Source organism: Cydia strobilella, chromosome 15 (assembly GCF_947568885.1).
Source record: "Cydia strobilella chromosome 15, ilCydStro3.1, whole genome shotgun sequence".
Lineage (NCBI taxonomy): Eukaryota > Metazoa > Arthropoda > Insecta > Lepidoptera > Tortricidae > Cydia > Cydia strobilella.
The window spans coordinates 4,796,731-4,824,355 of NC_086055.1; the positions used below are offsets into that span (position 1 = coordinate 4,796,731).

Consider the following 27,625-nt stretch of genomic DNA (forward strand, 5'->3'; position numbering starts at 1 on the left):
AATGACAGTTTTATCCGCATAACAAAAATAATAAATACCTATTGGAAATATTTTATTTTTAATGTGGGCCCAGGAGACTTGTACGACTAGTCATACTTGTTATGAACAAAATGCTGCACTTCATGATAAAAGCAAGCCGCTTTGCACAGTGATAGTAGGGACCAAACTGAGCGATTTGACCCGCAGCAGCGGCAGTTTCACCCCTTAGGAACAGAGATGGCGCCACTTCTTTAAAAAATATTTCAAAAAATTCTACAAGCTAAACCAATGAACCGATTTAAATGTTTAATATCTCAAATGAAAGCGCATTATATACCTTACTTTTTAAAAAATACTCAAAAAATATATACTCAATACTTTTGATAAAAACGGGAATTTTAAGTTTGTTTTTTTACTCGATTGATAGTTTTTACTTGATTTCTCAAAAAAATTGTATGGAATATGATTAGTTTAATGCATGTATATATTACTGAATAAATAACAAGTATTATAAAAAAAAAACCCGACACCGATATCTCTCATACTTCTCGAAATATGAAAGTTTGAATGTGAGTGTAAATTTCTTCAAGATATATTGCAAATAATTCTACAAGCTAAACTATTCGACCGATTTTAATGTTTAATATCTCAAATAAAAGCTCATTATATATACTACTTATAAAAAAATATTCAAAAAACATATACTGAATACTTTTGGCAAAAAACGGCATCTTAAGTTTTTTTTCTTACTCGATTGATAGTTTTTACTTGATTTCATAAAAAAAATTACGGAACATGAATAGTTTAATGAATATATATATAGTACTGAGTATATAAAAGTATTACAAAAAAACCCGACACCCATACCTTTGATTCTTCACGAAATATTTAAGTTCAATTATGCACGTTCTTGCAAATAAATTCTTTAAAAGAAATCTTCAACCGCAGTAAGTGCACTGATTTTAATATGAAATGTGCCATATGAAAAGAAATCACCCAATTTATTTTAATAAATAAAAAATTAATAAATAAAAACTGAATAAAGTTTTTTCCTGGTGCTGAATTACAAAAAATATATAACAAATCTAAAATAAGGAATTATTTTTATTTAAAGTGACTACATTTGTAAACAAAAAACTTAAATGTCCACTTCGGGTTCACCGGTAGATGTAGAACTGAAATAAAAGTCGTTTTGAGAAGTACTCGTACCATTTCAATACTACAAAATCACCGATCATACATGAACTGGTTGCTGTAGATTACTGTTGGAAAACTTTTGTGCCTGTAGATTTACTGTTGAATTATTTTTGTGCCTAGTTGATTACCATTAAACCTATAATTTTGTGCCACACCTATAATCAGTGGTCAGCATGCAAAATAACTCTGGATTGAAAATTACATTAACTTACTTTTGATTTGTACAGCCACCCTTGCATGATTTACACTGGGCTGTGCATGGTAAGCTGACGCGACGACACTCACAACGCATATAGGTAGTTTCGCAGCCAGATTTGCAGCCACAATGGTCCAAGAGGCTTAATTGCGACCAAATCGCTGTAACTGCCGACCATTCCGGAGTCCAACTCTCTTTTTCCTCAGTCCATCCCCAAGAAGATGGACATGGTATGGAAACTTCTGGTTTCATAGCGTTTCCCCATATATGGCCCGCTTGGTAAGCGGCTCGAAGTGCATGTTTATAGAGAGCAGCTGATGTAGGTGGCAGGCTTGACACAAGCTTGTTTTTTGAAGCAAACAAATATTTGTGAACTTCATTTACGTTTATGTGTTCCGTTTGGCCAAACAATAACACAAATCTAGGGTTACTTTATACTAAAATTAAAATATGTAGTTACACACCTGACAACTGACAAAATCAAAAACTTAAAAGTTGACATACTCCTATTTTCTTGTCTTTTTATAGTGGCCAGAGAAAGGCAGCTTGATCTGAACGAATTCTTCCAGTACGAAAACCAAATTTGTCCACCTTCGTTGTCAGTCAATGAAGGGCGTCGTTCAGGGAACAAATCTGATTTGGCCGAGAAATTAGAACCTGCCAACCCTGCCACCTACATCAGCTGCTCTCTATAAACATGCACTTCGAGCAGCTTACCAAGAGGGCCATATATGGGGAAACGCTCTGAAACTAGAAGTTTCCATACCATGTACATCTTTTTGGGGATGGACTGAGGAAAAAGAGAGTTGGACTCCGGAATGGTCGGCATTTACAGCGATTTGGTCTCAATTAAGCCTCTTGGACCATTGTGGCTGCAAATCTGGCTGCGAAACTATGCATTGTGGGTGTCGTCGCGTCAGCTGGCCATGCACAGCCCAGTGTAAATCATGCAAATGTGGCTGTACAAATCAAAAGTAAGTTAATGTAATTTTCAATCCAGGGTTATTTTGCATGCTGACCACTAATTATAGGTCTGGCACAAAATTATAGGTTTAATGGTTATCAACTAGGCACAAAAATAATTCAACAGTAATCTACAGCAACCAGTTCATGTATGATCAGTGATTTTGTAGTATTGGAATGGTACGAGTACTTAACAAAACGACTTTTCTTTTTCAGTTTTACATCTACCGTGAACCATATAATTTGACATCACGTAATAATAATTAGTTGCCCGTTTATTTTTGTATTTAATACACTGACAATTACCTGATTCAATTCGGCTTATATGTATAAAAACTACTAAATTGACCTACTTTTATATTATACACATAGATTTAAGATTAGATCCTAAGTATGCATGTAATATTGCTATGCCCCCACGGGGTCCATGTGGAACTACCAAGAATTTGTAATACCTATAAAACCATGGTTGCAATAAATAAATATGAACCCGAATAGGACATTTAAGTTTTTTGTTTACAAATGTAGTCACTTTAAATAAAAATAATTCCTAATTTTAGATTTGTTATATTTTTTTGTAATTCACCACCAGGAAAAAACTTTATTCAGTTTTTATTTATAATTTTTTTATTTATTAAAATAAATTGGGTGATTTCTTTTCATATGACACATTTCATATTAAAATCAGTGCACTTACTGCGGTAGAAGATTTCTTTTAAAGGATTTATTTGTAAGAACGTGCATAATTGAACTTAAATATTTCGTGAAGAATGAAAGGTATGGGTGTCGGGTTTTTTTGTAATACTTTTATATACTCAGTACTATATATATATTGATTAAACTATTCATGTTCCATAATATTTTTTTTAAGAAATCAAGTAAAAACTATCAATCGAGTAAGAAAAAAAACTTAAGATGCCGTTTTTTGCCAAAAGGGTTCAATATATGTTTTATGAGTATTTTTTTATAAGTAATGTATATAAAGAGCTTTTATTTGAGATATTAAACATTGAAATCGGTCAAATAGTTAAGCTTGTAGAATTTTTTGAAATATATTTTGAAGAAATTTACACTCACATTCAAACTTTTATATTTCGTGAAGTATGAGAGGTATCGGTGTCGGGTTTTTTTTATAATACTTGTTATTTATTGAGTAATATATACATGCATTAAGCTATTCATGTTCCATACATTTTTTTTGAGAAACCAAGTAAAAACTATCAATCGAGTAAAAAAAAAAAAACTTAAGATGCCGTTTTTTGTCGAAAGTAATCAGTATATATTTTTTGAGTATTTTTTTAAAAGTAATGTATATAATGAGCTTTCATTTGAGATATTAAACATTTAAATCGGTTCATTGGTTTAGCTTGTAGAATTTTTTGAAATATTTTTTAAAGAAGTGGCGCCATCTCTGTTCCTAAGGGGTGAAACTTGCGCTGCTGCGGGTCAAATCACTCAGTTTGGTCCCTACTAGCACTGTGCAAAGCGGCTTGCTTTTATCATGAAGTGCAGCATCCGGGCAAAAAATGGCCATAACAAGTATGACTAGACGGGCGGCTGAAAAGTTCACGGCCTTGGAAAAAAAATGTAAGAGAGTATTAAATATTTTATTTTTAAACATAATTATGATCATCTACGAATGATAGGTATGCAGAGTATGCACTTTCAATTCGAGCAAATAATGATTCAATATTAAGAAAAAAAACGTAGATACGTTTAGTTCAATTCGTTTCATGTACCTATGTTTTAATTAATTATTACTAATAATCATGATGAATTCGGTTGGAATTATTATGAGTAAGGTTTTTGATCACTAATTGTATTGCTAAAATTGCTTCTGATTGGTTAAAGTAATTAATTTGTACTATTCATCACGAATTCGGGCTTCCTAAAATTGTTCTTGATTTTAAATAAATGTTTGACTTATTTTTATAATAACTGAACTTCAGTAATTCTTACTTCAGTTACTGAAGTATTTATTTACATAAAAATATATTTTAATTTCATTGCATAATGTTATAATCGGCGGTGGTCGTCACAAATGCACGATTTTCGACTTATAATAAAAAATTATAACTTACATTATAATACATAAATGACTGTATGATCCATAATAACCACCTAAATTACGATTCGAATAACCGCATTCGCTCCCGCCTGCCTATTTCTTCAAATGTCTCCAAATTTGTTACCACGCAAATTCGCCTCCAGCTCCGAATCTAATCGCTGAAGAAATCACTCGTTTATTCTCACATCCTCGTATCAACATCTTATAAATACGTAAATAGAAACCTTGTTTCGTACACACCAAGGTTTATGTTGTATCAAAAATTGGGTGACATAAGAGGAAGCTCTTGCATGGTAAGAAATTGGCTATGCCGGATTGGCAATCTCCCGCGAATGAGATTGGCTCAATCGATGTCTATTCAGATGCGTTATATTCTACATTTGATTTGTCGTATATCGAATTTGTTATATGAAGTCACGTGCCGTGATGTAGTGTCGTCAAATTAACTGGAAATAAGAAGCCAGTTGGTTCAGAGTGTAACATGGCAATGTGATTTTAAGGAATTTATATCTCTTTAATGTGACATTGTTAAAACATGAAAAAATAGCGCCACATCAATAAGAATTTTTAATACTCAGATACCATCAGTCCATCATGTGCCTATTAATTATCCACTCGGAATTAGAATGTTATTCTCATAATTGTTTTGGAAGAAGCTTTGAAAAATCAAAGTTTGAGGAAAGGTAACACACAAACGAATACTATTCTTGCATTAGATAATTTATTAGGAGATACAGATAGATATAGATTATGTTTTGTACTTACATGCAGTTTCTATAGGTACGAGATCTAAGGAAGCGTCTATTTCAGCGTAGCTGGCTTCCTACGCTAGTTATACAACCGCAGCACACAATCGCACCCTTCTCTCTTCCTCCTCTTCTCCTCCCTCCTCCTTTTCCCTTTCTCTTTTCTCTTCTTCTTCTTTTCTTTCTTTTTCTTTTTTCTTTTCATGCGGTTTTCACCTGTCAATAGAGTGATTTCTTGAGGAAGGTTTAAGTATATATAATTTGTTATGGTTTTGTGTAACCCGTGCGAAGCCGGGGTGGGTCGCTAGTTTAAACCTAATGAAAAGCAAGTAAACTCCGAGATTGTTAGTGTTTTTATTTTGCGAGTCCAGTAAGATCCACGTGAATAGTCCTGCATGCCGCTCGAGCTTTGTAAATCTCGCTATTCACCGGTCACTATGTGTGAATGGCTCCATTCAAACACTAGGGACACGATCACACGACAGACGTGGCGACCGCAAACGTTTTTTGTACAGTAGTGTTCTAAGATACGTAACAACCGTAAGTGTATTTGAAATGTAATTTTGAATATCTACACGCATCTAAACGCCGTTATACCTAGCTACTAAGATTAAATGCCATTACTGACTATATCTATTTCTAGTACTATAAATCACATCAAAAAGCATAAGAGTGCTACTGAAGTATTATGCCGAATAAGGTGTGATGCCCCATTGCATAACTCTTAGATAGATTTGGCTAGAGTCGGTTTAGCTATAGAGTTCGAGCTGACTCCGCATAGCATTCGCAATGTCAAATTTCTATGAAAATATATTATGTCGTTTAATGATGATACTCCCTCACTTTGTTCTGTTCAACTCGGTGCAAAGTGAGCTTACACGGACTCTACCCAACCTACGCGGCGTAGGCTACGCCGTAGCCCGTAGCTAATAAGAATAACCGAAATACCAGCAGAACATGAAAATGTAATCTACAAACTTTACTTACACTCGTTCATCGACTTATGCATACAAACGCACACAAACCTACATGTCAACTACCTAATTAAACCCCCACCTAACGGAAACATTTAAAAAAAAACCTCCGCCATTAATGCCCGACCAATAATGTATGCGTTAACACGAATTTGGTCACAATCCAAATTGAACGTTAATTATTAAGGTTTAGAGTCAGTTTTCGAGTGGGCAGTTTCGAGGGGTATAATTGAAGGCTCGGAAAGCCTCTCGCTGCCACTTTGAGCACATAATAACAAACGTGCCGTGTTTATGTTTATGCTTGCTTATGTTTACGTGTGCGTTGTTCGGAGCGTAAGAAATCTAGCCACCATGGCCTTGCTAGGTACCTAAGTTAATTAGGAACCTTGGTTAATTAGTATGATGGGACTTATTATATTTGTCCATAGGTATATGAAAAGAAAATGATATCAAAAAGGAATTATTTGTACATATTTATTCGTATTTTTTCTCTGTAGCTGTATATTTTAGAGGTTTTTTATTTTTACCCCATTTTTTATGAACAATTTTACGGTAATTTATATTTTGAGGACAAATCTCATTATAAAGTTCTATGACTCTCTATTTTTGTTTTTTTGTAAGCAAGCATTTGTAAGTAAGCGAAATGTTGCAGTTGGTGGGCAGGTCGCAAGTTGATAAAAATATAAGTCGAATTCGTCCACTAAAGCGAGGGTGAGGGCTGAGACAGAGGGATAAATTCTGAAGAAATCCTATTTCTATTATAATTCCTATAATGCCATAGAATTGGGATCTGTATTAAAAATTACAATAATTAGAGTAGAACCTCGATAGCACGAATCTCTGGAGAAACGCCAATAAATTAACGCCAATAGTAATCTGTAATTATAACACATTTTGTGATACGACAGCCAAAATGACGAGACTTGTGATATCACGAGCTAACAAAGTACAATGCGAAACAGCACCCCAGCTAGTGTGACCAATCGATGGCGCGGATAGTCCCCGTCACGCGACGAATCGCGAAATGCATGAAAGCGCCGGAAATATACTGCCAAAACCAAATAGTCGTATCTCCATAGGAGTTTCAAATGATTTGCCCGGTTTGATTTCATAACGATGTGATGTTGACAACATAATAAGGTTATTATTTTAAATTGAGTCATATGGCTTTGGCGCGAATATTGTTCGAAGAGAAAAGAATAAAAGTAATATTTTTCAAAAAAAAAACTTTTTTACTCAAATTTGGTACAATTATTTTTATTTATTTATTTATTTATACTTTATTGCACATAAAATAAGTACAAATGGTGGACTTAATGCCTTAAGGCATTCTCTACCAGTCAACCACTGGGCCAAAAAGAGACGTTTGTTGGTGCAGGCTTTGTACTGTATTTGAAAATAATTAAACGATATCACTACCTACTATTTACAAATTAAATACTAATTATAGTATACCTATTATATTTAAATCATAAACTTAAACATATACTTTGTATGATACACTTACATACATATCTACATATATACTTATACATGTACCTACTGTGAAACATTACTTACATCTTTCAGACAAATGCTTGCGCAGCATACGCTTGAACGTGAATTTACTTTGAGCTTTTCTGATATTGAGTGGAAGGTCGTTCCACAGGCGTGTCGCCTGAACAGTATAGGAGTTGGTCAGGAAACCAGTGCGATGAGGGGGAATGGAAAGCTTAAGGCTACGGGAGGGACGGAGAACACCACCAGGGCGAGCAGTAACAAATTTAAATTTGGATCTGAGATATTCTGGTGTATTGGGATCAAATAGAAGAGAGTAAAGTGTACCTAACAGTCTCAAAGATCTTCGCTCACGAATAGGAAGCCAATTAAGCTGCTTACGATAAGCTGATACGTGGTCGTACTTCCGAAGACAAAATATAAACCTAATACAGTTGTTGAGCAGTCTGTCCAGTTTGTTAAGTGAAGTTTGAACTAGATTAGAGTAGCACACATCAGCATAATCGATAGTGGGAAGTACAAGAGCTTGAACGAGAAGGATCTTTGTGCTAATTGGCAAAAAGTTTTTGTACCTGTAAAGCGATCTCAGCGTGTACGTCACTCTGCGACATACATCAGACACCTGGGGTTCCCACGTAAGGCCACTGTCTATAATCAGACCCAGATTTTTCACTTTAGGTGATAGCGGTATCACGACATCCTCAAACCTGATAGGTGCTACACTATGTAAATCCATCAACGCCAGCATGCGTGGGCTCCCAAGTACGATCGCTTGACATTTGGTTGGGTTAACTACGATCCCAAAAGAACGTGACCATGCAGAAAGATGGCTTAAATTGCTATTCATGATAGAGACTGCATGATCCATGTCCTTAACGTTTGCTTGTGTATAAAGCTGCAGATCGTCAGCATATAGATGGTAGGAGCAGCCAATGTTAGGGGTGACCATATTGATAAAAATTGAAAAAAGAAGAGGCGAGAGAATGCCACCCTGTGGAACTCCAGCAGAAAGATCACACCAGTCAGAGAAGGTTCGGTCAGCACGAACTGATTGACGGCGATCTTGAAGATAAGAGGAAAACCACTGAACCGCCGACGATGACATATTTAAGTGACTTAGGCAGGCTAGTAAAAGGTCATGGTTAACCGCATTAAATGCATTTGAGAAATCTACTAGTACCAACAACGTTAACTGAGACAGCTCCATGCCTTGTCTAACATCTTCGAGTACTTTGAGCAGAGCAGTGCAAGTACTATGCCCTGGGCGAAAACCCGACTGAAAAGGAGAGAGAATTTGATTGGAATAAACATGAGACGAAAGTTGCTTATTACAATTATTTATTGTTTTTGTATGTTTAAGATGTATTTTTTTATATTGGAAAATGACTAAATAAGATCAAATTATCAATAAAGAATATAAATAAAATACCTATTACATTTCATAAAAATTCATACACAAATCAATACAATCGAAGTTACCCTCTCATTTTAAAACGACATGCATAAAATTACACAACAAGCATGAACATTTACGTATTATATCTATATCTATATCTTTGTCTGGTACTAGCTTTTTGAGTGAAAACGTAAAGTAATGGCGGCTAGGTTCACTATATTGTCATGTGTTGCTCTTGTGCGAAATGCTTCCACTATCCACCGTACCATCGATGTTAACCCCTTATTATCACATCAAACCGTGAATGTCCAGGGCATTATTACCGAACATGTGTACTTTGGTCACCCTTCGCTGTGACGCATTCGTCACACCCGTCACGGGCCTGTTGGGCTGATGTCCGAACCGTGACGATTTTCGGACAAATCGTTAATCGATAAGGTTAAAGGGTTTTGCAGGTCCGGGGTAACATTGGTGTTCTGTTTGTTTTCCAGAACCTAAAAAAGAATAAAAATTTGGGGATTTGCACAGAAAAAAATATGAAAGATACGGGTATATCGCGTCGTTACCTGCAGATTTTTTGGAATATTGTTTATAATTGTAATTATAAACTCTGAAAATGAGCAAGAGACCATTAGGTATGTGTATAACACTGTACAGTGCACAGTAGGTATAAAATAAATATCATCATTCACACATAAAAGGCACATAATTTGAAATCAATGCAAACTATTTACTGAAATATCCGTACCAGCTTTTCATTCCATAGTCGTCTGTGTTTTTAACATATGACATTGAAAATAATGCTACAAATGAAAAAAAGTTTGTAATTAACATATACGATTAACATATGACTAAAACAAGTTAGTCTAAACCGTGAAATTATTGAATGTTAGTATGTCTCACAAAATTTTAATTTCGATTATTAACATATGAACTTTAATCTATTTAAATTGTTATGTCAATTACCACTACTAACTTCATAGGCTAGAAATACGATCAAAAGGTGCCTAATCAGCAAACTAACCTGGTTACGTGACTTCAGCCGGACATTAACTGATGTATTTGGTGATCCAGTATCTCACTCACGGGAAATTGAATTGCCCCGCGGCCATGTTGCCCTGTCCGTGACAGAGGCAGAGTAAATCGAGTAGCGCAAAATTACTCTGTTATGTTTTCTGTTACTGTTACGTAGTAAGTATAGGGCAGAGAAAAAGTATGGAATTATTCAATAGGATTAGTTTTAGTAGTCAATAGTCAGTGCGGAAAGAGGAGTATTTATGCATTCCTATTATGTATTCTACGACAGACTCTAAATTAGTTTAATTTTGAATGGATTTAAGGACCTCTTTTGTAAACCGTCAAGTTGCATAATAGGATTCATTTAGTAATGTTAGTATATATCTATTTATTTTACTCATGTTTATAGTGAGTATCCCGATTAAGAAAGTATGTTTGTATCTTCTGAAGAGTGACATTTCATAGGCTTTGCCTGTTCAGTTGTAGATTTCTGTAAGATTACCTTTTCTCTAATATTTAGGTATTTATTATTTATGAGGTATTCCTGAGCTCCAAAAGACTTTCTAACTTTTAATTTTAACTTAAGGAGTACGTTAAATCGTTAGCGTAATTAGTTTAAGTCATTTATACATCGAAAATATGTAATTAGGCGGAAGCAAAATCTAGTAACGCCATAGTTTTCTAATCAACCGCTTTAAAAATATCAGTTTATATTGCAATATTATTGCCTTAACAATGGACAATCCTACGTAGACCGCAATAGCTCCTAAAGAGGGGATAAACTACTTGTTTTCATATACTTCGTCCGGATTCGAAGCCGCTACGATTGTGCGACAATCCGCCGCTAAGTGGATTAGAGGCGTAGTTTGGGGCGGCTTGGCGGCTTAAGGGCTTAAGCTTAGGCGGGCGGGCGGTTGGGACGTTTCTATTTTGAGGGACGAGTAATTTGTGTTTTATTTCGTATTTTGTATTACCTGGGTAATCATATTTGTATTTTACCAAGGTACATTGTCTTACTGTATGTTCTTACTTTTTCGGGAAATGTGCTTTTTTTCTAAACAACTTTACCTGGGTTAGTTAACAGTTGATTTTGCTGTCGTTCTGACAAGTGACTCAGGGGTTAGCAGTAAAATCATATAAAAAATGCTCTACCACGTTCTTCTCTCTAGTACCACAAAACTAAATCTTATACATACCTATAATTATTGTTTTAAATTTTGACCTGGGATAACCAATACAAAAAATAATAATTCACATACCTTTGGTAATAATTATTTACTTATGAAAGCTTCCAGAATCATCAATTAAGTATATTAATGTAGATCTGTGACCAACAAACTGGTAACCCTTGTATGGAATGTGAATAAGTTTAAAAAATAGAGTTGAAGCCTAAAAACAAAACGCAACGCGTGCGTTTTTTACCTAACGCTCTGTAAAATTTGTAGGGTACCATTAAATTTTGAGTAACTAATTTCAGTTGTAAACGAAGTAAAAAGAATTGTATTTGTCGACAGGAGTGTCGTCTCTGGAGGCGGCGAAAGACTTTACTGTCGACGGACTCACGGGCTACAATGGGAAGAAGAAGAAGAAAAAACGCCGACACAGGTGACTTACATACCTACCTATTTTATAAGTACAAAAGTCAGTTTATCATTGAGACTTAGCATAAAAAAAGACGTTACTTTGCTCGAGGACATACCCAATCACAATATTGGACATAATTCCAAAAACTGAACCAACCAAGTCAAGGTTACCTTGGTGGATTTGGAGGTCCACTAGATGTCGGCAAAGAATAATTTATCGTTGCTTAAGTCAAGAGGGGAGGTTGTTCAGAGTAATAGGTACCTATATATGATCAACTTCCCCACCCTCGACTTCGTTCGCGTAAAAGTCGTATTTTTCACAACCTTCAACGTTTAGTTTGTGCGACGTCTATCGATACCTATAACAGAACCGTTTCATATACATATAAATGTTTATAAGGATTGTTTCAATTTGCAGCCGAACAATCTTCACATCGTACCAGCTGGACGAGCTAGAGAAAGCCTTCAAAGACGCACACTACCCCGACGTGTACGCGCGGGAGATGCTCTCCCTCAAGACGGACCTGCCCGAAGACCGCATACAGGTGAGTCTTATGTTAATGCTAGTGTTATATATGTTAATGTTACCCATTCTTCTAAACGAAACGAATGCTTAGAAACTGTTTAATTTAGTGACTTACTTTGATAGGCCTAGGAGAAATTCTTGGCGTAAAAGACATAAATAATTCTTGTGAAAGATTTTTTTCAATGACTTTTTAACTCCTCTTATAACTTACGTGAATGATGTCTTCTAACATGTTTTGCAGCTACGTATTTGTGCGTGTGGCGATCCAAATGACTAAGTGAATAGCGAGATATTCGTTTTTTTTCTGCGTTCACTATTTTATTGAACCCAACATTCGCACGAATGTGTGATTGGACTTGGACTGACATGTCGGATTAACTTCTTACACTAATCGATACAGTCATGATCGTCCTAAACACAATCTCTGAACACTCGAGCCACAAATCCAAAGCATATTAAAGCTGTCAACAAATCCGTTTTTAACAATGGCATCGACAGTCGATCGAGGATAAAGGTAACCTGAGGCGGTTTTTTGCCGAGGGTTGCTCGAGGGTGAGTTTTTGTGATAACGCGTGATTTTGTTGCGCCAACGAACGGCCCATTGCCAACCTCCTTTAGGTAGGGTGTACATGATATTACTAAGACGTAACCTAGTCTTACATAGGTACTCTAAATACGAGTAAGTAAACAGTCTTATTGTTATATTTATGTAGGTACCTAAAGGGGTAAAAGCGTACCTTTTAAACTGGACCCTGTATTTGCAAGTTTTTTTTTTGTTTTTCTTTGTCATCCAAAAATGTTTCTATGCAACAATAAATTGCAAATGAAAATTTTACGCAATAATTGAATTTGATACCATAAAGGCAAACAAAGAAATACCTATCATCCAAATACAAACTTTTGATATCTAAAAGCACAAAATCTGCGATTTCCGAATAGGCCAAAGTATAGAGGTAAATGCAAAGGTATAGAGGGAAATGCTAGGAACACGATTTTTGACTTCGTAGCTTTGTTTGGACTACTTAGGAGATAAACATATAAAAAGTCCCCGACCGTAACCCTGATGCTGGGGGGAGAGGGGGGTTTAAAGGTTCCATTTTTCGGTTTTTCAATTTTATCTCTGAAACTATCCGTCTGAGCGACTTGGCCACTTATACAAAAATGAAAAGTGATTTAATTTGTTACAAGTTTTATTAGGTCAATTTTTTTGATATCTTGTATATTTTGCGACTAAAAAATACTTGGATATTTTGCGACTATGTCTAAAAAAACCGTAATACAAGGATTATCCTTACTCTACACACAGCATAGCCACACTAGTAGACCGTCACCCGACACCGCTGCAACCAGAGCTGCGCAAGATTCGCGGAAGGAAGCGATTTGCGAGTGATTGATTACCATTGTGCGGTAATTCGTCGATATCTGCACAATAGCTTGACGTGTGGTAAAAAAACAATTACGTCATGTGAAATTAAATCTTACGTCAATTATAGAAGTAGGAATAGAGTAGTATTTTTAATGCGATTATGACTGCTGTAAATTAAATTAGTGTCCATCCACGATAAGTCGCCTGATAAATTTTAGTCCATCTAAGCTTGTCATTTATAAAAGTCGTATTATTATAGAAATTTGACAATTATGATGCCATTTTCACAAACTTTGTCATTGTAAATGCCGTTCAGTTAGCTTAGTCCGACTCTAATACATGAAGCAGGTAGATCTTAGATGGTTGTAGATCTTATGGCTCCTCTACACGATGGCCCAGCGCTGGACCAGCGAGATGGCCATGCAATGGTTGAGAGCACGCACTATGAAATGGGGCACGCGTAGATGCGTACCTACGCGCCATCGCTGGCCCACTACCTTTGATGTACGGACGAAATACCGACACCGCGGCCATCCCATCGACACCACTACCCTCTCTACACGCTGGCCCATCTTAGTGGGCCAGTATAATGGCCCATCGTGTAGAGTAGCTTGGCTTCGTGATTCTTGGCTTGGCAGTCCTCAACTGTGCATTTTTCTAGAAACTTCCTCCCTCGTACAGCTAAACTGTGGAATGAACTGTCGCGCGCGATATTTCCGGATCGATACGAAACACACCATATTAATTTAAAAGAATTAAGTTTAGGTAAGAATTAAGAACATGGATGTCCAAGTCCGAGATTACGAACTAATTATTGTATGTATTATACATGTATATTGATTTATTTACATTATTCGTCATTTCTATTGAACTCCCTTACCTACTTACTTACTTAGTCAGCATCAAAATTAGCGGATCAAACTACGCGTTAAACGTATCACCATTCTCTAACAGATATACCTAATACCAGTACACTATATGTACACTATATGTAGGTAGAACAATTCGACGGTAGCAGGGCTTTTGAACGCGAGTTGTAGAGATTTATCAGTATTTGGAAAAGTATTCCAGGGTGGCGGATACTTTTGCCGCGTTGTTTCATCCGCTACGCTGTTTACTATTGATTCTGAATGTAGCTATACCTATGTTATCTCTAGTCCATGCAAAAATGAACCTACTTTCGAGACAACTATTTATATTCTTAAAAGTTAAAACCAATTCCTGTAGGTACAGTTTCCACTACCCTGTAAGTTTCAATCCGTTTATTCTTGTAAATGCTATTTTAATTAGAGCCCCTAGTTCCCGTCCGTTACATGCCCCCCCAACCACCCGGCGCCCCCACCGCATTTATGAAAATTTCATTCCTAATCTTACAAACCAAACTAGACCGTAATCTGAAAGCATAAGGTTGATTGCCACTTAATTTTCTTGGGAAGGAAAACTTTTTTGCTGTTAGCCGATTTTGAAGCTTGTTTCTGTGGGTTCGAGTTTGTTTTTGTGGTGCTTGGGGTAGTTATGAATGATGGTTGAATTTTCGTTATAATAGCCGGCTAGGGATTAGGTTTCCCGGGGTCCCGTAATAAATAGATCGTTATGCAATCAAACGTACCCCGTGACGCGGGGTAACTTACATGTGGCTATAATACCCTGTCATACTACCTATAGCTATTATCCCATCTATTTGTTATTATAAGTTGGAAAATTCTAGAATTTTCCCCGGGAAATTTACTTAAATTTTTGTATCCACTCGTACTAAGATAGCGGGCATTTCTTATAAATGCGCGAAAATGTGAAAAATACATTTACTCACAAATTACTGTACATATAATTTCATCCAAATCTTTGAATCCGTTTCTGAGAATACAAGCTCAAATACATAATACCTACCTACTCCTACCTAATGTGTGTTCAATGAGTCAGCGGGAGTTCCAGTTCCTAGTGACATTTCGTCAATTTTTAATAAATTTACGATTTGTATCTTGGAAAACGGTAGCGACCTAAGAAGGTAGGATTCATCAAAATAATATGCTTCAGGTAAACAGTCCGGCTTCTATAGAACTCTCAGATCCTAGAACGCCTGTCCAATAACTAATCGATTACGGATTACCGATCGGTAAGCACGCTTGTCCGATTCGAGACACGAATCAATTAACACCAGACAAAGCCGTCTCGATTGAAATGTTCAATACACGCCAAATTAATTATCGCACAGCGCCATCTGTGCACCGGCCGCGCAACCGTAGCCATGGCAACCGCGCCCTGATTGGCCACTTCTACCCCCCCGCGGCACACCAAAACGTCCCAACTAAAACATGCCCTTAATCAAATCTCAACCCAAAACTACTTAGCATAAGGTTTATATTTGAGTAGGTTGTTTGAGCGCTTGGCGCGCCGGTGTGTGCGCGAGTTATTTTATTAGCTCCGCCCTTCTTAGCGGCATGGCGGCCGGTTTTTGTCTTGGGTCGTCTTTTTGCGTCGGTTTTCCGTGACGTGTGCACACATTTGTAGGTCGTGTGTACGTGTGTTGTTCTTTTGCTTCGGGTGTCGGTGGGAAATTGGGAATGACTTCGTCTTGTGACGTGTACTTGCGTAGGGTGACCAGTAATCGGGCGAGGGTGAGTCTGGGCACTCGGCTCAGTGCGTTTTCATTTTTATTAGGATTTCGTACCTCAAAAGGAAAAAAGGAAACCCTTGTATCCTACCCCCCCCCCCCCTTGTCCGTCTGTCCGTCTGTCCATCTGTCCATCTGTTCGTCTGTCCGTCCGTCCGTCCATCCGTCTGTCTGTCAAGACCCTTTATCTCGGGAACGCGTGGAGGTATCGAGTTGAAATTTAAACCATGTACTCGGGTCTACGGTCCCTTGACGCTCAAAAATCTGCGCTGAAAAATCAAACTTCTAAGCTATCTTTTTGATACGGCCGTTTATGCCGCAAAAAACGGGGCAAAGGGAATCAAAATTGATAGGGTGCACTTCCCGTTGACCTAAAACTATGAAATTTGGCAAGTAATATCGTCCTACACTACAAATGCAGGAAAAAATTGTAAAAACTAAATTTGTAAAAAAAATTGTTAAATTTGTAGATAACCCTCGGTGGGCGAGTCTGACTCGCACCTAGACGATTTTTCTTTACAGTAAAAAACAATAAGAAGTATATAGGCACTTTATTCATTTAAATTTCCTGTCAAAAGAAGTGATCGCCAGAAGATCCCTAATCTTAAACAATAATCAGTCTAGTATAGTATTACAATCAAAAGAGCTGCTGTAGGTAGGAATAGGAATGTTTTATTATGCTTATCATAGCGTAACGGAATGAAGTTAGGTACTTATTTCCTGAAGCAAGCTTCGTGCACAGGCGGCGGTTCCGATCTAGCAAAGAGGATATAATAGGATATTTATAAAAATACCTTAAAATGTATTTATATATGGATAAATGATTTTTTTATTTGCATTAATGATGATATATGTTTTTGATCCATGTTTTTTCACTGATATGCGTTAAAATTGTTAAATAACAAACGAAACCGTCAACGCCATCTATCCGAGAGTAGGCCAAAGGTAGTGGCGCCATCTGATCGAGATCAAATTTTCTTCAGTTTCGAGGCACGTTTTTTCCTTAGACTGTATCCATCTATTACGGAGTTATATCTTTGGATCTAGTTTCCTACAATTAAATATGAAGCGATCCGCTGAATGGGTATTCTCAAATGTGAATCTTCTAATCTTGTTAAAGATTTTTTATGACATGTATTGTATAGTACATACCTACCTACGCGCTTTCTCAAGTACTAGCTATTTAAGTAGGCACAACAGGATGGCCCAAATATATGTTGACAAAGAATTTTTAGGAATATATTACTGTTGCGAACGCAACCTTTTATTTGTACCTATAATGCAGTAGCTAAACGCAGCCGTCGGGCTCGCTTACTATGCGGAGGCTTATTTAAGTGCACCAATAGGAGCGCTCCACATAACCTGTATCGCGGCCAATTAGAGGCACCTAAATTTAGACTACCTTTTTACCATTAAAAATTAGCTAAATTACTTTCGCATCAGCCTCCATACCATTACCACCACTTTTACACTTTTAACCGTTTACGTGAACTGTACCTTGTAAAGTAACCAGCACCTATTGATTATAAGTTTACTTCAAATCGAAGTCTTTTTATTTGTCGTCGAGACCTGCACGGCGGCTACAATTACCTACTAACTTATTCGTCCTTTACAAAATGTTATTAAAAAATGTAATCTACAGTCATTTAACAAAAACAAAACGTGTTATCTTATAAATACTATCTTTTAGCTTTAACACAAATACAAACGTTTGTTAAACTTATCAACGTATTGTTGGGCAAAGTCTTAATATAATAAATATAGATCTCTATCGATCGAATATGCAAGTAATAGAGAGGCAGACACCGAACTTTCGATTTTCGTGTTTCGCGGCAGGCCCTGTGATTGTGCTAGTGGCGCCCTCTACGCAGAGTTTTGCGTAATATTCCCTATTATTAGGCGCCGACACCGCTTCTATTCTGTCAGCCGAGAATTGGCATTTTGGAGGTCCTACAGACTTTTCACCTGAAACGTTCGAGGCAGCGGTGACAATTCAAGAAGATATTATATCTTTTAAAAGGTCAGACTTTTTTTCTAAAACTAAGTGATATACCTAGTGAAGAAGATAAGATGTTGGGTGTATTGAATGCTAAGCAGGTTAACGTTAACCTTATTAGGTTAACGTTAACCAGTGATAATAAGCCTAACGTTTTTTAAATTGATTTTTAATGTTACAAGGAACGAAATGGTACATAATAGTTATTTACGATACAAGTGCGCAAAAGAGGAAATTCGAAACGAGTGGCGATAAATTAAAACACGACCGCAGGGAATGTTTTAAATCGACACGAGTTGCGAATTACCTATTCGCACGTGTATCGTACAATGTTTTACAGTACATATGGCCGTTTAAACTTTCGACATACTCATACTCATTTATTCATAATATTCTTAAAATATTACATGTCAAACATCAGAATATAAATTATTATCATCACATAATTGATAATGAAAACAAATTGTCTAGAATTAAAATTACAATAAATCATTATGTTCATTAAATTAAAAATACATTATAAATAATTATGTCAAGATTAAACGCACGAAGATCATATGCACGAAAAGTGCTCTTTTACGCACTAGTGCGAGAAAGTAGCACCATATGTACTGTAAATGAAATTCCGTGACTGTATGATCGTGGCCGATCGTAAAATCCTGAATATCTTACTCATGTATTTCCAAGGCGTATCATAAACCGCACCCTACACATTAAAACAATCATATTGCATACCTACTCATCACCTAATAATTAAATTTAATAACTGTATAGGCCTCCAATTTTAACGTGTATTTTACGTTTCCTTAAAATAGAATACGCGCCACGTAACCGTATCGACCGCCTAATAAACGCAATGAAACTGCGAATCTGTAAGTACGTCTTCATTTGCATACGTCCCACCCTCACCCCCACCGCTAGTGACACCACGGCTCGAGGGTTTGGTAGGATAAACACACAAGGCAGATGAAATTACCTCATGGTTGTATTTGAAAATACGTTCCGCCCTCTGTAAGTGTTAGACTTCGGAAGTTGTTTTTTTTAAGTAAAAATACTTATACTGTGATTGGTTTTTATTAAATTCTATTCATAAACAATAATATATATGTAGAGCTTAGGTCGTAATTCCGTTATTTTATAATTTTAAAAACATCGTGTCCTGATAATATTCAGAAACTTTACAATAAAGATAAATATTTATGTATTTTTTCATATTTTATAAAAACAATCTGATCCATCGTTCTAAATTTTCGTCATTTCGTTTCGTTTCGTCGTTTTAAATACGGTCTTAATACGGTAATATCTTAACTGGAATATTTACAAGAGAAAAACGGTTCGCTTCAATCCGTTACTATAAGGTTTGTTTTATGGGTCGATATTTATTTCGTTGTCGTTTTTTTGTAAGATTTCGATATAATTCGAGTCAAATCTATATGAATTCTGTATGTCCTAAAAAAAATCTCCGAGTTACGAAAACGTATGGAATTTTCGTAACTCAATGGAAAATTACATATATTATATTTTGATCCAAATTGGATTTTCGTGTTTATTCCGCCCAGAGGGACCCTTCAGACTTAGGTACCAAATTTTACCAAAAACTGGCGAAAAAAAATAGTCATCAAAATAAGTATCGGTCCTTATTTCGTCGTAGACGTGGCTAAAGCATGGCTACCGCGCGCTACATAGCGAGTTTACTACCCTGGCCATGTCCGGTGGCGCCATCTCTGGAAACGCTACGTGAGTTACTTGTGTGACAAAAGAATTATATTTTTTATTTCGTTCCACTTATCTCTGCGGCTGTGTCAATTCTGCCTGCAATGAAATTTTAAAGATTAAATATTTGACCCACTGAAATTAATATTTCAGGTAAAATAACCTTTGTAAAAATGTTAGGTTATGTGTCAAACTCTAACAAAACCTTTCATATTTGTTTACATTATTTGCAAGTTCTATTGACGACGACTTTACATTCACTGCAGCCAACTTAGGCCCACTTGCACCATCCCTCAAACCCGGGGTTAACCGGTTAAACCGTTAACCCAGTGTCAAATTGTACTGGTAACCATGGTAACTCCAGGTTTAACCGGTTAACCCCGGGTTAGTGAATGGTGCAAGTGGCCCTTAGGCAACTACGTGATTTTCCTTGTATGTACGGAATACGAGACAAAACTGCAATTTGTGAGTCAAAACGAATCGTTTCTCATCTATGTTTGCGAGTGCGAGGCCGGCGAAATTGCGATGCATTTTTGAATTGCGCCCCCTCGTCTCCGGCTGCCAGTGCCAATGCATAGCACAATGACATGTCAGATAATAACATGTCGTCTACCCAAAACGGGTATCTCCGGCCAAAAAAACCATATACATTTGTCAAGGCACTGTTTATTTTAAAATACAGGTTAACCTACTTAGGAAACAGAGCTTTTGATTAATTATTAAGAATTCCATTTGTATGAGTTTGTTCATGAAATAAATATTAAAATATATGCTGGTAAGACATAGTGATTCTAAGTAATTGTTGTAACACCTATAGGTATGTACCTATGTTTAACAAATAAAAACATTGATTGATTGATTGACTGATTGATTGATTGATTGAAAATATTAAATATATTATTATATTAAGGTTTTGAGAAAAAAGCACCACTCTATCTAGAGAGCGAGATTACGAAGTAATGAAGGTAAAATGGTTTATTTACATTTTTGCAAGTTCTATTGACGACGACTAGGTTCGTGTGACTCTTTCCCTGGTACTTCTACTACTACCTCCTCCCCCTCCTCCTCCTGGTACTATTAGATAATCTTATTTGCTATAAAGTCGTCTTCAATAGAACTTACAAATAATTTAAACAAACAATTTTACCTTCATTACTTCGTAATCTCGCTCTTTAAAAGGACAACCATGATCTTATCAACAGTCTATATTCTTAAATATTTTATTTATATAAATTTTTAGTTAAATTAAATATTACTTATTAATTTTAACTATAAAACTTCCGTGAGACTCTAACATATTAGATTATTTTAAACCGGGTCACTCACGTATTATAAGTCGAATAGCTCGACACGCCGCGCCCTCGACCAGTGAAGACGTGTCGTGTCTCCGTGAAGACGGTCCTCGTAAATTGGACCGAAACATGTAGAGCTATTCGACTTAATAATACGTGAGTGACCCGGTTTAAAATAATCTTGCTTACTTATTAATATTTCAGGGAAAATAACCTTCGGAAAAATGTTAGGTTATGTGTCAAACGCTAACAAAATCTGTCATATTTGTTTGCATTATTTGCAAATTCTATTGACGACGACTTTAAAAGCGTACATTTTTTAATAAAATATATGTAATAAATTGTGATCGACCTAAATATACATTATACAAGTAAAACACTTTCCAAACGCAACAAATCATTCTTAAAATTCAATTACCCACAACCCCACATTCCTGGACCCTCGGTAATCCGTGGGCTTAGTCCCACAAGTGGGCACCCGGCTTGATTAAAATGCCTTATGGCACACTTGACTATATCATATTGGAATGGGGTATGTTGGTTTGTTGGTATTGTAATGAATAGATCTAAGTCGCTGAAGAAAATAACTGGAAGTTTTGATTGTCCGTCCATATGAAGTAGGTTTGGAAAAAGGTAGTTTAGTAAATTCATGTAACTTAAGAGGGGGCTAAAGCAAAATTGTAGTACGCAAAGGGTAAAACGGGATCCTATTACTAAGACTCCGACAGGCTGTATCTCATGAACCGTGATATTTAGACAGTTTTCACAGATGATGTATTAATTAAAAGTATGAATAACAAATACTAAAAAACAGAATAAAATAAATATTTAAGGGGGCTCCAACAAACGCTATTTTTTTGCCGTTTTTATAGATAATGGTACGGAACCCTTCGTGCACGAGTCCGAGTCGCATCAATTGGCCGGTTTTTTATATATATTTTTTACGTTTTAATCAAGGGCAAATGCGTGCATTAAAAATTTACACATAAATCAGACTATATTTGCAAGGGCAAACTTCAACCAAAACCTTTTAAAAGGTTGGGTCATTACCCTGCATACCTACAGCAGTAAAATTTTAGTATAAAATAGTAGCTATAGCCGAAGGACCAGAGTCCGTTACCCATGACGTGACTCCTTAGAAACCTAAAAAATAAAGCACCAACATCCCTCTGCACAATGTAACAAATACAAAACTGTCACCATTATCCCCAAATAAAAGTACAGCCAAATCAAATTACTGTCACGAAATTAAAACAAACGATTGTCGACGACGCAATGTCCTCATAAAAGAGAAACATTAAAAACAATCAGATCATACCGCAAGAGCGACTGATCTGATTATAACTGATTTATACCCTCGGTCATAATCAATTTATTAGATAAACTATAAATTATTCCAACACTAAATGCCGCTACAGAAACCCTTATTCCTTAAACACAAAGCCTAATATTGCTTAAATGACATCAAAACTTCTTGGTCATATTGCATCGTTACAACTGCACATTTAATAGTTTCTAATGTGTATGTTATATGGTATATTTTAGCTTGTTAGAGCAGCAGAGGGGTTGTTAACACGCCCTCGGCGCACGCGGCCCTCGATGGACCATTCCTTGTTGTATTTGTTTATGAAGTTAATGTTTTGTTACAATTTGATCGTGGCTATTAATTTATCTTGTAGTTATTTACTTTACTGCAGTTGAAAGACATTACAGTTATTATGCAGCACCTAGTAAGAGGGAAATTATTGAATGTTTCACCAAAAAAATACAAGTTACTTCTTTTCAAAACGTAATAAATCTTCCACTTATTTCGGATTCAACATTATAACGAATATATTGTGTGCACTTGCATTCTCCAAAGATTGTAATTAAATTGGTCATAACATAACCGAACATTGTATAGTTAGGTAATACAAACAAATACCGTTTATAATTGTATTAAAAATATAAAACAGTTAACACTAATTTAGTATTGTAACGGTGTTAACGTCAGTCCCCTGTACATTAGCGCGTGTCCCCTGGGTGACGCGCCCAGGGGACATGTCGGCCGATTACACCACGCCACGGCAACAGCGGGCTGGTGGGAATGTTACTCATCTAAAGTGTTAAAGCTAAGAAAAAACAAATTAGATATTTAAAAGAATAAAAAACTTATGTTAGCTAACCTACTATAAAAAATAACTAAAAAATTAAAACTACACCATTTTTTTAAAACTATATAACATAACATTAGTTTTGCGAGTAGGAAAGTGATAATTTAAAAAAAAAATATATTTATCGGAGAAACATACCTAGGTAGGTATATAAACCGAAAAGAAAAAAGAATCTCTTGATAAAACTTCCCTTTTCCTATATATCTATGTAATATTTTTGCAACTAATATCACCGTCTTGTACAAAATTCAAATAGGATATAAATGCAAGCCATTTATGACTATTTAATTCAAACAAATAGGTAACAGTTTAAAAGTTCTAGTAAAACATTTCGTAGATGCAATGAAGTGTCACGGCCAAGCCCGGGGACCCTCGAAAACTACAATAATGTGCAACATCGTGCACTATTAATATCTATTACGCGACTCTTACAAATCGGATTTTAAACGCATTATGCTTTTTAAAATGTCTAATTCGATTTGATAACGTGTATGAAATTATGAATATAGTTTGGGTTGCTAATGTCATGTCATCTTATTAAGATTTATTATGTTTTAAATGCTTATTTGACTTTTTTATATTCATGAGTGATTATATGATGTTTTGATGTTGTTTTTAAAATAAATAAGATCTTTATTTTCACTTAAGTACTTTTTAGCAATAGTTTTAATAATAAGCCACGTTTCAGTTTTTCTTTGTTATTTTTCTGTAAGACAATTTATTATTAGGACATTTTATCTAGTTTATCCCTTTAAGCGATATCTTGTAGAGTTTAAACCAAGCTAAGTTTTATTAATATATAAACTAACATACAACAATATACAAACACTAGACATAATGTAAAATAATTAAATTAAATTATAATATTACAAAATTAAAACTAAAGTTAAACCTAGAAATAAAATAAAATCTAGTTTATCAAATTTAATTACATAATGTTGGTTTCGGATATAAGGTGTATTCGGGTAATTGCGGAAATTGGGTAAGCCCGAAAATCATTTAAAAATCACTCATATTCCATTTTTGAGGCAGGCTTACGGCATGCCATTCTTTTAGTACTTCTAAAAATGCTAAGAAAAAGTTTTTTGGTCTGGCAATGTTTATTTTTTTTTTTCTTAAAGGCTGCTTATGCAGTTTTTTGGCGAGACAGCGCTCTTTTCGAGCTTTACGTATTTGATTGAGGTAGCTGCCATACAAGGCAAAGCATTTCGTAAGTGCATGACATTCTTGTGGAATTCCCCTTTAAGAGTTCCTTTTTTTAATTATCCGCCACTTATATAGTATTTGTTCCTTTCGAATTTACCCGAATACGTCTTACTTTATCTTACCGGAAAGCTACTTTGACAAACCTAATCGTATGATACTCTTATTTTTAGCGATGTGGCTATTTCTAAGGATTAGCCATCAGCACACGCGCGTGAAGTAAAATGCGTTGTGGTTGGCCTTAATCACTTGTTTATCGTGTATTGTAGCGTGCGCTTCTTTATATTTAATGAGAAAGTTATTTGGTTCAAGAAAATCAATAATGAGACAAAACAAACCTCTATAACTGAGATTAATACTTTGAATTTGATACACATTTACCTCTATAATTGAGACAGAGAGTGCATTTTACCTCTATTACTGAGGCTATATTTTGAAGAATACTTTTGCTCAATTGCTTTTTTAGAATGTTATAGGAATGAGCTCTGTATCAGAGATAACGTCAATCTATGACCTCTCTAACTTGGACTTTATTGCAGATCAATTTCCGTATCTTTCAACTACGATCAGATCAATTTTAGTTTTTTTTTTTACTAATTCTTAGTCTACCCACAAAATCTTCAAGTAGTTAAAAAGATTGAAACGAATGCTAAAATCTTAATAAGTAACACGAAAACCAATAATTAATTTCCATTTATTAAAGTGGGGAGACGCAAACTCTCAAATCTCTCTGTCTCAAATTTAATGTGACAAAATCTATCCTATGTATAATCATTCTAAATAAATTTGAAAAAAAAAATTACAGACTAAAAATTCCCTCAATGTTCGGAAGGGCAAAGATAAAGATTACAACTCACACATAATGTTTACAAAAAAATCTTATTAACCACCTCTATAACTAAAATAACTTCTATTCTCACCTCTATTAATGGAACCCTCTGTAAATGAGACAGAAATTTATTTCTACCTGGCTAACTGAGACCCTGGGTTAGTGGAATAAGAATAAGAATGATTTATTGCAGTACTGTGTACATTTGTAGATGATAATTCTGCGGGCTTAGCACGGTAGCATTTTTATCGCCTGTCACCATGCCTGTCACGTTCTAACAAGTAGGTAAGTGCGAAAGTGACAGGCATAGTGACAGGTGATAAAAATGCAACCACGCTGACACCGCAGATACCTCTTTAAGTGAGACAAATTTTCTCGCCCCTCGATGTCCCTTGTATTCATGTTTAAAACAATATGAAAGTTACTTATATAAAAAATACGAGGAATTTTAAATTATTAAATAAATAACGTATCAGCATTGCGATACAACGAGGAAATGCCGTCAGCATCCTTGGTACAATGCCTCAATTTAAACTAGTTATAATTTAGTTTAGTAGTACCACTGTATATATTATTATCTTTTATGTAAATAAATGCTTCATTGTACTTCATTTAGCAAATTTCTACCCAATCACCAACTGTATTTAATCCTAAACTGACACAAACCGCCGCGGGCGACACAGAGACGTGCTGTAAAAATCCTCATTTGCCATAATTGCCGATTACGTGCCCGGCACGTGCCCTCCGCGTGCCCGGACACGTAGCACGAGACACAAACCTAACGAGTGAGATTCCCGCCCGCCCGCTGCGATGCGCACTATTAAATGTTATTTCTCGACTTATCTAGTTTGTTTTTTGGGGTGGACACATTGTTGTGGCCAAATTATGATATAATGCTCTTTGTCGTGAGGCATTGTTGGCTTGTTTAACGGGATTGTATCACCGATTGCTGTTAAATGTGAGGGGTTTTGTTGGTCGGTGCTATTAGAGATGCGTTTTACTGATGTCAAGAATACACATCGTATTTTTGTTGTATGTTTATGAATAAGTTATTAGTTGTGACTTTGTCATCTCTTGCATGGCAATAACATTTGGTATAGAACAATATTTAGTATTTATCTTATCTTATAATTTCGGGAGCCCTTGCGGATACACTTCTACCCATAGGGATCTTTTGTGCAATTACCCCTTTAAGAATGACCTTTCGCCTACTCAAGAGCTTTTTCGACGACCTCAATGTAAGTACCGGAAGATGGAGCTCATGGGTAGTGCTTTGAATTCTTTCATTTTCAGATAGCCTGCTCCAAAGTCCTTCATTCTTTGCCTGGCTAGTATTTATATTTACCTTCTCATTTTATAGATTTTAATGATATTCAATGAATCAGTAATTATGATAATACAATCTAAAAATACATACATTAATCGCCTATTATCGATGACTAGTCTTCCCCACTACAAATGCAGGAATAAATAAACCTCTCCGCACCCAAAACGACAATTAAACTAAATGGTCACCGTATTAACGGAACCGATACCAAGTCACTCTAACTTATTAGACGATGTAATCCAGTTAGAGGACAATAAGAATCTCGATGGAGACGACTATTGTCACGCCCACAATACTAGGGGCAGCAATGTAACAGATACAGAAAGCGCATCGCCTTTAGAACCAGTTAAATTACGATATCGGAACACGTATAGATCTCACTGCTATCTAGATCACTCTAATACTGGCACGGCGAGTCCATACGCTCAGTCTGCGATGGTTATAATGCTAATGCTACTGACCAACCCATTTCTAATTTATTACGACTTTCATCGAATCACGGTAATGCTCATTGTGACTTGCGATTCGGAGCTACGTCTGATGTTTCTTTCAATCGTTTCAATCATTTACGAATTACGAAAGGAATATAGCTAAGGGGTTCGACTTACTTTTGGAGTTTTATTCGGAATTCATGGTCGTTTATTGCATTACAATAAGTCGCTTTTTACTTATACCTAACTTTTTTACTATTTATTTAACCTAAATTCAAACTATCTTACCTTACCATCCTTACAAACTAGATGATTTCTAATGGCTACAAGTTATCAAATTGAGGCCATATAAGCTTAAAACGGGTACCTATTTATCCATAGCCTCAGAATGCGCTACTTTAAGCCATTTTGCGGCGCCATGCATCTCCTGTCAGCGTTTTGTGTACGTCTGCAAGTGCACTGCAAGACAATTTGCTCGTAACGTTTGCTCCAGGCAATCTTGTTACTTATTCAATGTTGAGCAAACTATGTGTTAGCTTGGTTGTAGACAACTGTAGAAATA

General features: G+C 35.9%; 1 protein-coding gene across 1 annotated transcript in view; it reads left to right on the forward strand.

Annotated features, from left to right (window-relative positions):
• Positions 1-27,625, forward strand: part of LOC134747864 (visual system homeobox 2-like) — a 126,160-nt gene that overhangs the window by 55,097 nt on the left and 43,438 nt on the right. Inside the window, exons 4-5 of the mRNA XM_063682536.1 lie at positions 11,548-11,638; positions 12,035-12,161. Of these exons, the coding sequence (XP_063538606.1) occupies positions 11,548-11,638; positions 12,035-12,161 (218 nt within the window). The remainder of the gene's footprint in view (positions 1-11,547; positions 11,639-12,034; positions 12,162-27,625) is intronic.